Raw genomic sequence first — 15523 nt, 5'->3', positions numbered from 1 at the left:
TCAGCAGTAGGAGGAGAGTTTGCTCCAAAAATAGTGTAAGAATGTTCTACTCCCATCCTTGTAGGTCGGGTCAAGGTTGCCTGCCTTTGCCAGGATGTTCTCCCTTTCACACTCAAGATAGCGTGAGGCCAGATGGGAAACAGATGCTTCAAGAACCCAGGCTAAAAACAAGAAATACTTCTGAGATTTATGCTACAGACTGAAGGTACCATACAGTGCAAGTTGATCTCTAGTCTCATCTCCCTCCCAGCCCAGGCTCTAGTCACTCCAGTCTTCCTTTAGCTCAAATATGACTGTTCTCTATGTAATATGTGGCAGACTGGCTCACTCAAAATACATTTTGTCCCCTCTTAGCATAAGTCTCTATGCTGCACAGGCTGCATAATAAAAATTAAAATTTAAAAAAAAAATAGTAACATCCAACCAAACACTTGGTGCTAGAATTCCGGATGAGACATGGGTTCCATTAAACAAACACACCAAAGGAAGCCTGATTCATATACAAGTTACAGGGTGAAAGAAGTGGTAAACGAGGCTTTCATGTGGCTTGTTGGGGTCACACACAGTGTGGCAGTAGTGGTGAAATAATGGCAGTATCTCCCAATCCTGTAGCTTTCTTACTGTGGCAGAGGCGAGATTCCCATAGTTGCCTAGTTTATCTGTGGGACTTGAGGGTTTGTTCCTATAGGCTTAGCGTTTCTTTTGGTCTCTCAAAATTGTAATAAGTTATCCATATTGCCTATTATTAAGCACCTTTGTTGAAACTAGTCAAAGGAGCTCCTGTTGTCCGCAATTAAGAGCCCCTGCTCAGTGAATGCCTTTTGTCAAGACTCCTGCCAAGACTTGGAGGATTCCTCTCCTTACCTTGCGGCTCCATCATTGCCTAGTCAACTTAAGTCCCACTTCATGCTTCACAGCTCAGCTCAAGTATCACTTGTTTGAGGAAGCCACCCTTACATTATAGCCCTATGATGGAGTTTACTGTTACATACCACTAAAACAATCCTTATCCTTCCAGTGATCCTCTGTTTGCAATTCTACATGCATACATGAGATCGGATGACTTGAACTCACCTTCTCAACTTGGCTCCAAGTGCTTTGAGAACAAATTTGTAGTCCTCAAAGTAACACTGGAATGGTTGCTGACTCACAAAAGCTATGTACTAATATTTCCAGATGGATGAATATAATACCTAATGAGCAAGACTGTTGGAAAGACTGAAAGGGCCAAGCAGCATTCAGACCAAATATACACTCATCCAGTAGTCACTACTGTTGTTGGGACAGAAGCCATGACACTACTCCTCAGTTCACAACAAGAAGAAAACAGATGGGCCAAGGGCTAAAATGATGTCCTTATAAAGGAGGTTTACATATTAACAGCCTATTCTATAACTAAGACCAAAGGATCCTGGAGAGTAATTCAGAAACAAAAACCACTCTTAGTTCTAAATTTACAAAGTGTATTTGGGTATTTTTAGCTACATCTAAAACAACTAATCAGAGGAGCTGCTACCTATCAACTCAGTGTGCACCCTAACTACTCCTCATAAAGTTCTGGCTATAATAAGCCTTCCATGCAATTCCTTACACCTTGTGGGAGAGCACTAATGCCACAAATGGAATGTGCTCATTTGCATTTATCTGTAGTCTAACCACCCAGTTGTAATACCATTAAATCTATGGCTATTATTTGTTACCATTCTCTCTTTGCCCTCTGCCTCTAAATATAAATGTTTTCAGGCCTTAAGTCAACACTCTGATCAGTTCTGATAATTGCTGAATTAGTATCTGATTCCTACAAATATCCTTCAGCTTCTCTCCCAGATACGTACTTTCCTAGAGTTTTCATTCAGCAACCCAATATTTCTTTAGTAGTCTCACCTTATAATAAAAAAAATTTATATTAGAGGTGACTAGCAGAAAAGAAACAAAGCAAATAGACTCTAATTTTCAGAGAGTAGTGAGCACTTATTGAAAAATACAGACATAGATTTTTTTAAGCTTTCATCTGAGAAAAAATAAACTTCAGTATCACTTAAAGTAAAATATTTCTTTCCTAAAGAATAATGGCTAGAAAACTACAAAAGGAACTATAAACAAGCAAAAGAAACAAGTAGCAGGAGGATTGGTACAAAATAAAATCCTCCTTGTGGTCATAGTGCCACTCTATGGCACTACGGGTTTTACAGTAGACATAGTGAGGTAAAAATACACATTAGACACACAAACCTCATTATTTCTTAGGAAATGGTATAAAAGTCTAGCTAGGGTTTGAAGTAAAGTGGAGAATGAATTGGTAAGCAATGTCTCAAGTCAAGAATGAGCACATAATATATAACTATAAAAGACTCAAACTAGTTCTATCTCTTTACTCAAGCATACACACATCCTCTTCCTCCCTCTTTTCTACTTTAGGTGGAAGGAGAGAACTAAATAAATAACACAGAGGGGCTGTATTTACTATCGCTAAGAACAGGCCTGAAATCTAACTCAACACATGTGTGGGATACGCAGAGCAATCGAATGGTACCTCAAAATAAATCTCTGAAAGCCTGGGTGAGTTCTGATGGCCCTAAGCTGCCTTGTGGGCCACTTCCTAAGATAAGCAGTAACTGAGATGGTGCTTAGCGTGGCTTATTCGTTGACTTTCTTTTATTTCATGAGGCCACTATAATCACTCTACTTGGCCCCATCCTAACCTTCCATAGAATACTCTATGCTCTACTTATCTTCCCAGAATCCTGATCCAATCCACCCACCAATAACTTTCATAGCACAAAAACCCAAACAATTATCTCCAGGGCCATGTCAGCCTCCCCCAAAAGAGTATTACTTTTATTCCCATCAAAAGTATTACAGGAACAATTTACCTGTGACACAAGCAATTCTCTTCTGACCTATGCTAATGACATTCCAACAGAGGCTCATAAGTGTTTATCATCCTTACACACTTGCTTTTTGTCTTGAGAACTATTCCAAGAGCACTCAACAAGTAGGAAGAATTTTCTTTCTGACCCTAAGTGTCAAAAGTGAAATCTCAGGGGCTAGAGGAGAAAAATGGCAAAAAAAAAAAATTGAGACTGAGTGGGAAACAAATACACAACTACATATAATAAATGTTTTTCTATTCACAAACGTTTATATGAACATGCTGATAAGATATCCTTCCATATCTATCCAGTTTGATAACAAAATTTACAGAATCAAAAATAGAGCCCAAAAACCCAAGTGCAATGGCAGGAGTCTAAAGGACTCCAATTTCTGTTTGTTATTATTTTATCTAAGAAGAATAGTGATGAATGCTAAGAATGTTCTCCACAACACTGTAATGTTCATACCTGCAGGAGAAAACACTACACAGCAAGCTTGGTCAGGATTTCAAAAGTGAGGGTGGTTTTGTTTAAAGTAGAAACTAATTGTGTTCTTTCAGATGTAATTACAAAGAAGTTTCACTGCCAAACCAGCCTCCCTAAAGTTGGGTTAAAAAATAAAATGAGTTTTAAAAAAAGTTAAAAAATAAATAAATAAAATGAGAAAAGGGTATTATGAAGGAATGAATGAATGCAAGTGCACATGTGTGTGTGACACACATATACACACTTGTTCTATTTGCTTGTGTCTACATAAAATGTTCTGGGAACACTAGTTTTTAAAACTCTAGTTGTCTTTAAAATAGAAATCCATAATTATCAGAATCCCATTCATCTGATTGAGTTTCACAGATAAATATACAATTGAGCAATAAACTTTTTTTAAGAATGGAAAACTACAGGCATCACATACATATGAGCATAGTAGGAAACCTTCATATTTTGTGCTGTCTCTGGAGGGAAAAAAACAAAGATGTATTCAGACAAAGAAAGAACAAAGGAGGAAAAAGTAGAGGTAAAGAATAAAGTTTCCACTAGAAATGCTGTCACCTGAGACCCGACAAGGTGCAGTTGCTGAGCGGTGTGGTGAGAGTACAGCAGTGAACTATTGTGGCTGAAGAGAAAGCAGAAGCCAAACAATACAGGAGCCCAGGATTCATATTCAAGACCATGATATGGTAAGAACCATGAGCAGAATGACAGATTACAAGTCAGCACAGGATGAGCGGAACCTTAATTTGGCATAAACACCTCCCAAATGCCAAGCCTATAATAGCACTGGCTATGGGTCCCTAAAGGCTTCCCTAGGCCCCTGAGGCTATGTCCCCTTCTAACTTTTCTATGGTAGTGGCAGTGATCTGTAGGCAAGGTCTTGAGATGTAGTTCAGGGGTGCTGGGAGCTGGCTGAGCCTGGGATATCCCCAAACTCACAATCACCCTGCTGTGTACTACTGCTCCCAGTTTAGGAAGTGCTGGGGAATCAAACACAGGTTCTTTGCTATGCTAGTCTGGCACCTTACCCACTTAGCTATAGTTCCAATACCCCGCTGTATTCAGGAAAGGTTTAAATAGAAGGTCACAAATAAAGCTAGAACAAAGAGAATAGACTGTCATCAGTGCAGAAACATGGCACCATGAGGGGAATTAGTCACTCCAACTAGCTTAGCACTGTGCCCAATAAATATTAATCCCACCACCACCAAGAACCTCCACTTCAAATCCCCTCATCTCCATGACTAATTCAAATTGTCAGTTTGCTTTCTGTAACATGGAGTGCAGCCAAACCAGGCTGACAGGCACAAGAAGAAAACCTAAGAGCTGAAGAAAGGAAAATACACCCACCACGAAAATCAGACTGCTATCCTGGGCAAGAAAGGCTCCTTGCTGTCATTCTGAACAGAAGGCCATGCTTCAAACAGGTGGTAGAACAAACAAGCATTACAGCAATCAGACCAGCATATTGCTAAATCTATACCAAGATATGAATGCAACAAAAACGAGAAAGAACTTGCTCCAAGCCAGGTGGAGTCAGGCTGGACCTTGGCAGAACCTGTTTTGTCCCTGTGCTTTCAACAGTCAACTGTTGCAAACAACTATATCCAGCCTTGGCTCTCGCTAAAATTCCAGACCCAGAGAAACACTGAACTCTTGTTTCCCTCCTCTCGGCTGTCTCAAAAGCTCCATTCCCAACATCCAACACTGAATTACAGCACCAGGCTTTTTTCCCAGCACCACTTTTTCCTCCAGTGCTTCCCTGCTTAACAGATGACACTACCATCCTCCATCCAGTTCCTGAGCCAGCATCTAGAGAGGAATAGTGTCCAGTGCTTGAACTCCAGTCCATCCACTTCCTAGCTGTGATCTTGGAAAAATTCAGGAAAGCATATACACCTTAGGCTTTGTCATCTAAAATGGAGGCTAAAGTACTATCCCAGAAGACAGTTGTGAACACTGAGTTGATGTGCTTAACTGCTAAGTATATAGAAAATGTCTTTGTACATGCAGCTCTGTCTGCTTTCTTACCTGTTCCCCATCCTTACCACCTTACCTAGCTAATACCTCCATTATCCTTCCCACTTCAACTGTATGTTACTCCCCAAATAAGCCTCCCTTGACTACCTCGGTCTGCAAGTGTAGGTTATATTCCACTGCTATTTTTCACCTTCAAAGTGTGGCATAATTTTCATTCACATCATATACTATAACCATATGTCGACTTTGTGATGGCTTAGTTAATAGTCATTTCCTACAATAGCCTGAAAGTTGTGCAACAGTGGGGCCTATTCATGGCATAGCTCACTTAACACAGTATCTGGTACTTTATAGGTATTCACTAAGTATTTAAGTGAAGGATTCAAGAAGCATACTTCTCAGAAAAAGAAGCCTATAGGCTAGAAGACAAATCAGAGGACACCAACCCAAGGGAGGGTTCATGGCCTCACTTCTAGGGAGCTTGGAAGGAAGGGTCCAGTGAACCCCATCATACCCCTGTGAAGCTGAAGACTTGTACTAATTTGACCAGTGTTTTATCCATTCAACATTTCTTCTCTACAAAAACAGAACATATTCCTCAGGAACCTGCAGGCCACACCTTAGAGAGTTGTGAGAGGAATCCCTCCAATCCCTTCCCTAATGTAAACATGCCTCCCCAACTTGTGTGATATTTTTATATCATGGGATCTCTAAAACACAGCCAAATACTACATCTGGGGCTCAGCTGAAGAAACAACCTTCCATTCCAACTTGACGGTAAAACTCATCTGGATTGGCTGTAAAAGAGAATTCTCGTTTTGGAGTCAGGGTCTTGAGTGTTAGAAGTTAGCCTTAAACTATATACACAAGGATGGCCTCGAACTCCTGACACTCCTGCGAGGTATGGTCTTGAAAAAGAGTTTCATGGATACTTTGGGGATGGGGATGCAGTACAGTAGTAGAGTTTTTGCCTGGCATGGGCAAGGCTATCCCTAGTACCACGTACATGTATGCATGCATATACATACGTGCGCTCACAAACACATACAGAAGGGTGGTGTTATAACATCTAATGTTTGTTCATGATGTAATCTAGCCCTCATGTAATATGGGACTCTAATATTGAGCTAAGTGCTTACTGTGCAGGCTTTGATAGTAAACTCTCCTAGAGTCAAATTCTAGTTCTGCCACATACTAGGTATGAATGAAATCTTCAACTTGCTATTTGACCTCTCTCGGCCATCCATCTATACTGATAGAGACAGCAGTGCCCTAGAGCTTATGATTATAGGAAACAGTAAATATGTCACATGTGGCTTAATCTTTCTCTTTTAGAGAGTTCTTTGCAAATAGAGCACTACTATAAGATCAAGTTCTCTGCCTTGTTAACAGTGTCCTATGCCTAAAAGGTAGTCACTGAACTCTAGGATCTTCTTCAGACTGTATCTTCTCTTCCAAACTAGCATCCCACATTTTTTGTGGGAGTGTCTGACTCCACTCTTCTATTTTGAGTAGAGCTGCTTGTGCAGAAATGGTCCTTCCTGAGTTCCACAATTGAAATGTTATACAAACCACCACCCACTTCTTTTTGTCTTTCATGTTAAATAATAAACCTAATTTTTTGATAGTTTCTGTCATGTGTGCATGGATGCATGCGCAAACACACACACACACACACACACACACACACACACACGTCTTTTTGAATAATATACCTTCTCCACAAAAGAACTTAGACATACAACATAAAACAACAGCTATGAACACAGAGAAAGAATCAGAGCTCTTTACATGAAGGAAAACACCAGAGAATTAGAAGCTGAAACTATCTAAGCTACGGGGTGACCAGAAGAAATTAAACAGCATTACACTCATGCCAAAATATTTTGTAGATATTATATGCAAGAAGTAGGAGTTGCTTATACTTACAGACCAATTGCTATCCAAACACCATTGTCTCAGGCACTGAGACAATAGAGAACTACTGCAGCCTTTCAAAAGCTCACCATATAATTGGAGGCACACAGCAAATGGAAAACAGTTAATTAGGCATTAAGAGTAATAGTGAAAAGTAAGGCAAACATGAGGCAAGCTGCTTTAGAAAATGTGATGCTCTCCTGAAGGAGGTGCTCCGTGATTAAGTAGATGAAGGGGTGGGGATGCTTTAGACACACTGAAAATCTAGAGCCAACCTCTGGCTTATTCTAGAGACCAAAAGGGGATAGAAGCAAGCAGAAAAGGATTAAGAAAAGAAACAACCAAAAAAATCAGAAAGTGTAATGTTAAATGAAGGAGTAGTTTTATACCTTTCTTGAAACAAAACAGAAAGCAATCAAAAAGCCATCTTCTCAATAGAAGACAATGAACTCTATTTGACAGCAGAGCAGAAGGACATAGTATTTGGAAGGAGGAAGAAAATCAGTAAGGATGCAGGGGACAGGAAAGTGTCAAAGTGTCATGAGGGAATACAAAGTATGATATGTCTGTATGAAATATCACAGTAAAGCTAGCCATGGTGACCCATGCCTGCAATCTCATCTCTTGGGAGGTGGAGGCAAAAGGATCAGCCCCAGATACACAGTGAGTTTGACACCATCTTGGTGAGACCTTGTCTTACCCTACTCAACAGAAGAAAAAATATTAAAATGAAGCTCATTACTTCATATTCTAACTGTAAAATAATTAAGAATTTTAAATGCTGTATTTCTTTCAAGATGTTCTTTATAAGAATTATTTTTATTTTTTAAGTATATACATGTGTGTCTATGTGTGTGTATGCACATGCATACAGGTCAGTACTCATAGAAGCCAAAAGAAGGTGTTGGATTCCCTGGAGCTGGAGTTACAAGTGATTGTGTGCTGCTGATATGGGTTCTTGGATTTGAACACTGATCCTCTGCAAGAGCAACAAATGCTCATAACTACTGAGCCATGTCCCCATTCCTAAATGCCTATTTCCACAGTACAAATTTTCTTCCAATTCTGTCATTGCTGTAGGCCCACATCATCACTTACCCGAATAAGAGATGCCTGACGACGAAGGGGTTTGGCTCCAGGACCCTCTGATGAGGGTCCTTCAGGCTGGCCAATGGGCTGCCTAGTTTCATAAGGAGCTGAAAAACAAGAGAAAATGCTAGCAGGGTATACAAAGATTCTATTCCAAAATTATCAGTCCACATTCAAACTGATGTAGAATGTGCTTCTTAAGAAAAAAAAGCACTAAAGTAATTGGACTGTGTAATCTGAGAGCTACCTAGGGCTCACAAATCCTGATCATAATTCCTCTAAATGATCTAAAGATATCTAGACAGTGTTATGACTAGACCAAAGGATTCACATCAGGTTAATATTATGAGTAGGTCAAGAGTGTGAAACAGTGAGAGCCCCTCAACTGACATTTAGAAAGAGTGAGTCAACAACTAGAAATATGTTACAAGTATATGATTTTCTTCCTGTTCTTTGTGGTATTTTGAACCATGATCTGAAGTAGTGGAACTCACTTTTATGTTTATTCATCGTTTTGAAGGATGTGACTTTAGCCTAAAATGAATACTGGCTGTAGATCAGAACTAAACAAAGGCCTGATTTGAATAATCAGCACCTCCAGCCTTAGAAACTGCATCTAGGGACTGGCTATATTTTGTCTAGATGGCTAATGGGCTATTTTTTCTTCTAGCGGAATCAAAACAGAAGCATTTTATGCTTTACTCCCATTGGATGCCATTGAATTCCCTATCACTTAAAAACCAATGAATTCAGATATCAGTTGCCCCTTACCAATTTCATACTATATTCAATCAAAGTTTACATTCATTTGAGGAGAGAAAAGTAAAAGGGAACAATAGCTTTGTATTAAAAAAAAAAAAAAATGAACTGGGAAAGAAAAAAACTCAACTGTGCATCAAGTAGAAAACTTAGGAATAGTATTTCCCCTGGTTGAATGTGTACATTTCATCTCTCCCAATTAAGTACAGGAACTACATTATAAAACTACACCATAAAATTTTGGGGGAAAGGAACTTATTCTGAGACTGGAGCGCATGGCCTATGTGAAGTTAACCTAACGCTTATACATATAATCTATACCTGTTAAAAAGCATCGTTTTATTTCAAGTATTTGGATGTTTTACCTGCATGTATGCCTGTACAACATGTGTGTGCGCGGTGCCTATAGAGGCCAGAAAAGGGAATTGAATCCCGCAGAACTGGAGTTCTGTAAAGTTCTAAGCTTCAGTGTGGGGACTAGGAACTGACCCGGATCCGCTAGACAATTTTAACCAATGAGTAATTTCTCCAGCCCCAAAAGGTATCATTCTTAATGAAGAACTTCCTGAAGTCCATATTTATAGACACTTTTAGAGGAAAAGGAGAAGGAATTTCCTCAAATTTTTATTTTGCAATGAAGTTTTTTTTTAAAATAAGTTTTCTGAGGGCTAGAGAGATGACTTGGTGATTAAGAGTGCTGCTTCCTTTTTCAGAGGAGCCAGGTTCCATTCCCAGCACCCACATGGTAATTCACAACCACCTATTACTCCAGTCCCAGGGGATCCCGTACTCTCTTCTGGCCTCCACCAGCACTACATGTACTTGGTACACAGACATATATGCAGGCAAAATACTCACACACATAAAATAAAAAAAAAGGTTAAAATTTTTGGATTCATATTTTTTAAATTACAGGTCAATACCAAAATATAGTTATAATTTAACCTCCAAAGAAAATTAATATGACTTTTGAACACTAAAACTCAATATTATCATTTATCATTTATTATAAAATTAAATGTTTATCTTCCTTATTGTGCAGAATATAAAGCTAAATATACAAAAATAAATAAATGTATTATATGTATATTATTCTACTAATTAATAGCCAAAATATTTTTCAGTAATTTTGCTATCTTTAAAATGTTTCTAAGCCACAAAGAAATGATTGCTATTCTTTACTTCTTTTATTTCCAGAACATAAAATAATGACCTTACCAATATGGCAGCAAAACAGTTAAATATATTCAGCTCTAGCAGAAAGGAGAAATTATCACCCCAAATGAAACCATTCCTTATCTCTGTGGGCTAACATTTTGAGGACTTAACTATATAAATATATAAACTGCTTCTTTCTGTAGTTTACTTATAAATAAAATTGGGGGATGGAGCTGGAGAGATGGCTCAGAGGTTAAGAGCACTGACTGCTCCTCCAGAGGTCCTGAGTTCAATTCCCAGCAACCACATGGTGGCTCACAACCATTTATGTGATCTGATGCCCTCTTCTGGCCTGCAGGTATATTGGCAGGAAGAGCACTGTATACATAATAAATAAATAAATCTTTAAAAATAAATAAATAAATAAAATTGGGTGGAGAACAAAAGGTGACTGTTATGGCACCACATTTAGCATGATTTGATCATTTTAAAATAAAGAAGGTATAATAATAACACATCAAGAACACCAAATGGAGCCAGGCGTGGTGGTGCATGCCTGTGATCCCAGCACTCAGAGAGCAGAGGCAGGTGGATCTCTGTGAGTTCCAGGCCAGCCTGGTCTACAAAGAGAGTCCAGGACAGCCAGGGCTACACAGAGAACCCCTGTCTCCAAAATAAAAAAAATGAACACCAAGCAGACTGGACTGTGGGACACACCTGTAAACTTAGCAGGCAGGAGGCCAAACAGGTACTCATGAGACCTTGCCTCAAAAAATAAAAAGAAGAGAAAAAAGAAAGGAAGGCAGAAGGAAGGGGAGAGAGAGAGAGAGAAAGAAAGAAAGAAAGAAAGAAAGAAAGAAAGAAAGAAAGAAAGAAAAAACCATCCACCCATTCAGGCTCACAACTATATTTTGCATTTCTTCCTAGCAACTAGAAGACAAAATTATAGCATATTAGAATATCTAAATGATTGCCTGGCAACGCATTTAGTGCATTTCAGAACCTACCAGGAGTAGATACAAATGTAAAAACTACAAAAGAAAAATTCATAGAGAGCACATAATCCAAGTCTTCGAAAGCAATTTTCAACTTGTAGGTAGACACTGTCCTCTGACCGTTAAGTTTTTTTTTTTAACCATTCCATGTTGATTGAACCACATTAAACTTTGAACCTTACCAAAAGGTGTCAAGCACAATAAACCAAAGCATGGCTAGGATCCTAGTGATCATAAGCTCTAGTGAAACCTGTGGGCCTGCACTTTCCGTAACAGAGAGGGTGTGTCTACTAGCCAGAAGAGAGCCATGGGAGAGGAGAGTACCATGTGACTCTCAGCTCAACTCTCTCACCTACAGGGGTCTTAACATGGAGAGATAGATGTATTTTACCAGGCGAGCTTCAGTGGAAACTCAGCTAGACAGGAGCTCACTTGGGAGAGGCAGACTTTCTTTGTCTACTGTGGGGAAGGGCTGAGCTACCCAAGGCTGCCTGTGGCTGAAAAAGTGGGTATCTAAATCAACCATATAGCTAAGGAATGTGCTCCATTTAGCTACATGAGCAACAAAGCCAGCAGCAATCTGATTTATGGCTTGCTCCTCAACTGAATCTAAACTCAGAAAAAAGGTACATGTTATTTATTGCCTTGACTTCCTTCCCAAATGAAACCCAAAATATACAACTCAAAAGCAAACCAAATAACTCTTCAAATCCTTTACAAGAGGTTTCATATGGAAGTAGAAACATCATCTTTCTCCAAGGAGAGAACTAATTTTTAAAATCCTGAAGAGTTCATTACTCTCAAGTTCAGGTTCAAAGTAGAACTGTTGCTGTTTTTTTCCCACACACCTATCCAAATATTCTACTTCTAAGGAAACACCAATGGTATCCTTATTCTTAATAGCCAAACACTACAGATTACTAAAATGTTCATTAACAGGAGAAGGGGACATGATTATCTGTGCAATGAAATCTACTGAATAATAAAATGAAAGGAACTACCAATACAATGATATGAATTTTGACTTTTCTGTTGAGAAGATAGCAGACACAAGTAAAATCAGTCTGCATGTTTCTTTTTGCAAGAAGTTCTAAAAGAAATAGAACTAACGGAGAGTGATGAAAACCACAACAGTGCTGCATCCAGGATAGGGCATCGCTGGAAAGAGGCATCTGCAATGCGATGGGAATGCTTTTTATCTCAGTGGTAGCTGAACGACTATGTCCATTTGTTAAAATTCAAATTAAATACTTAAAATATCTGTACTTTATCATACATAGATTTTACCATTTTAAAAGAAAGTATAAAAAAGGAATGAGGGCATACAGAGCCTTGGCATCAACTCCTGAGAGTCCAGAAAGGAGGGACGTGGGCTGCCTCTTCTCTGCTGCAGGGATGGGAGCCCACTTAAGATATGATGAGAGGATGGAGCAGGAAATAGAAAACAGAGGACACAAACAAGGACTGTCAAAGGTACAACTTAATGATAGGCTGATTTAGTAGGAGACAAATGGATTTACCTGTGTACTAAACATTAATTTTTAAGCCCAAATTAGATTTGAAACAGAAGAAGCAATTCTACTTCCTTTAAAAAGGCAAATAATACAAAGGAAACTACAAGAGGAAAATTAAGAATTATCAGCCCTATGCAGTTTTGGACACCAGTGACATAGGTGACTTTCAGGAGTTTGTTTGTTTGTTTGTTTGTTTGTTATTTACTATTCATTAGGAACACTATCTTACATTGGATAGGACGTAATTTCTAAGTGAGTTTACACTCATATTCTCAGTGAATCTTCCTAACATCCTCATCACTGTTTTAAAAGAAAAAATATGGCTCAGAAAAGCTCAATGACTTGCCTAAAGCTATGCATGGGCCTCCCAAACTCAACCTGGTTCTAACGGAAAGCTTTCCATCACAACCTACCTGCTCCTCTCAGCAAAAGGACAGACTCTCTTTATTTCAGCCTAGCATAACTTTTTATTCCTGTGACCCTCTAGAAGTCACCATTTTTTCCAATGCAGCAAAATCTTACAGAAACTGGGTCATTTCCACCATGTCCCACAAACTAGGCAGGAGGCTACAGGGCATTCTACTCTAGAATACATTAAATTGGTCACATCTAAAACTAGAACCACAGAAGAACAAGGTGCTGCCATGAATTTCTGGAGTTTCACACATTGCAGTCTGGGCAGCCAACTCTGCAAGTCATCCTGAGAACCAACTCACATATTTTACCCCTGAAATGACCAGAAGAGCATAAATATGAGCAAGCAGACAGCCCTATAACTGTGCATGAGTCATGGTTCTCAGCAAAGCACCACCCCTAGCATTTTCTTTAGCCTTATCCTAAAACATAATAGCTCAATATTTTAATTTAGGTCTCCAATCTTTAAAGATTGGATCAACTCTTGCTTTTTGGATAGTTATCTTTTTTAAGAATTTTCAGAAAAGCAGTTATTAAATAAGTATTTTTAATGTCCTTGCAGAAGGGAATAACAATTCTCAAAAAAAATGCAACCCTTTAGCATGCAATATTTCTTTAATGAAATTTGTATATAAATATTAAATCTAAATAGCTGTTTACAAGTCTAAAGATGAACCAGCTTCCAAGGCTAGGAAACAAAGCATTGCTGAGATAGGTTTAATTTCAATTTTTAAACTTTGCTTGAGAATATACAATGAATTGAGCTTTGCTTCCAAAGACGGAAGTAATTAAATCAGGAAATTAAACAGCTGGTGGCATTGCTGCCTGGTAGATTAAGGAGACTCTAAGACACTGCCTGTGACAGCTAGCCCCCTGGTCGCCTCTTACCTGGATGCATCTGTTCTGTGCCGCTCCGCAGTTTGCTGTAGCCATGGCTCAAGGACACCCTCTGGTAATGAGGCGGGGAAGAAGGAGGGGAGGCGAGGGGTGACATCGTGGGAGACTGTGTTTCCTGCTTCAAAGAAGCAGAGCAGAGTTCAGAGGCAACCACTGAAGAAGCCTGGCATTGTGAGCTGCAGTTTAAGAAGCAAACTGTGACTGTGCGGCTGGTGACCTGGCTGATTTAACAAATGGGGAGAAATGTGTCCTCCAAAAAGCAGCATAGCAAAAAGGTAGCATCAAGGATTCAAAAGGCACTCAGAAAATACAGCCTCACTGGTGCTGCACTACCTAAATACCAACACCAGCGCGAAACGCTTTCAGTCAGCCCAATAATATTTTCCTTTGGAAAATGAAAGATACTGATCACATGAGAGAACATTTATAACCCTCAATTGTGAACAGATTCATTTTTGTTCAATTAATGAATTAATGAGTCTTCCTTTTTAAGACTCCTATTTATTGAATTTTTGTTTACCAAGTATAATTCTAGAAAATGCAATAAAATGTATGTTGTAAATGTTTAATGGTGGGTATCCTTTGAGCTTAATATACAAAAATTAAATGTTGGGAGAGTTGTTTGGCATTGAGACTCCAAAAACATAGCCATCTCATCTAGTATGCTCTGAAATACTAAGATGAAGCCTTCACAAGTATAACTGGAGTCTCAACTCGACTATGAACCTGCCTGCTACAGGACTCTAGGCCAAATAAGCAGTCTGAGCCCTGCTGCTGGCTTTCCTCCTAGTCTTTTTAAAAAGCACTACCAATAGACTGGAAGCATGGAGCACCCAAAGAACAGGGAAGTGATGCTTTTTATAACACAAGAAACTATATTGGATTCTTTTTTTTTAATTTTTTATTATTAATTTATTCTTGTTACATCTCAATGGTTATCCCATCCCTTGTGTCCTCCCATTCTTCCCTCCCTCCCCTTTTCCCCTTATTCCCCTCCCCTATGACTGTTCCTGAGGGGGATTACCTCCCACTGTATATGCTCATAGGGTATCAAGTCTCTTCTCGGTAACCTGGATTCTTTAATTTTAAAAACAAATATATGATCTGAGATGAGTCTAGACCTGGAAACTTCCCAGGGAATCTGCCACTATGATACAGTAATTTACGTCTTCAGTCCTCTCCAAATGCTGGTACAGACATATACTGAAGTATAGTGACTACAAATTCCTGTGTCACTCTAATATGCTACTTAAATGATTAAAGCAACCTTATGTGGAGGTGTTTAACAAAATGAGCTACGCCTCTTTTAACTATACACATAAAACTTTAGCCAGGCATGATGAAGTGCACCTGTAATACCAGCATTCAGAAGACAGTAAAACCACACACGGAAGCCTGATGCCAGCCTGGGCTATATAGACAAACCCTGTGTCAC

General features: G+C 39.1%; 1 protein-coding gene across 14 annotated transcripts in view; it reads right to left on the bottom strand.

Annotated features, from left to right (window-relative positions):
• Reps2 (RALBP1 associated Eps domain containing 2) overlaps positions 1-15523 on the bottom strand; it is a 223985-nt gene that overhangs the window by 124619 nt on the left and 83843 nt on the right. For 9 of the 14 annotated variants that reach the window (XM_051142318.1, XM_051142320.1, XM_051142322.1 and 6 more), the window contains exons 4-5: positions 14080-14206; positions 8361-8458 (exon numbers count right to left, since the gene is read on the bottom strand). In XM_051142318.1, the coding sequence (XP_050998275.1) occupies positions 8361-8458; positions 14080-14206 (225 nt within the window). The remainder of the gene's footprint in view (positions 1-8360; positions 8459-14079; positions 14207-15523) is intronic. The other 5 variants (XM_051142319.1, XM_051142324.1, XM_051142328.1 and 2 more) reach the window with 1 other exon arrangement.

The sequence above is a fragment of the Acomys russatus genome, chromosome X, assembly GCF_903995435.1.
Source record: "Acomys russatus chromosome X, mAcoRus1.1, whole genome shotgun sequence".
Taxonomy (NCBI): Eukaryota; Metazoa; Chordata; class Mammalia; order Rodentia; family Muridae; genus Acomys; species Acomys russatus.
This window is presented reverse-complemented; position numbering and strand designations above follow the sequence as displayed.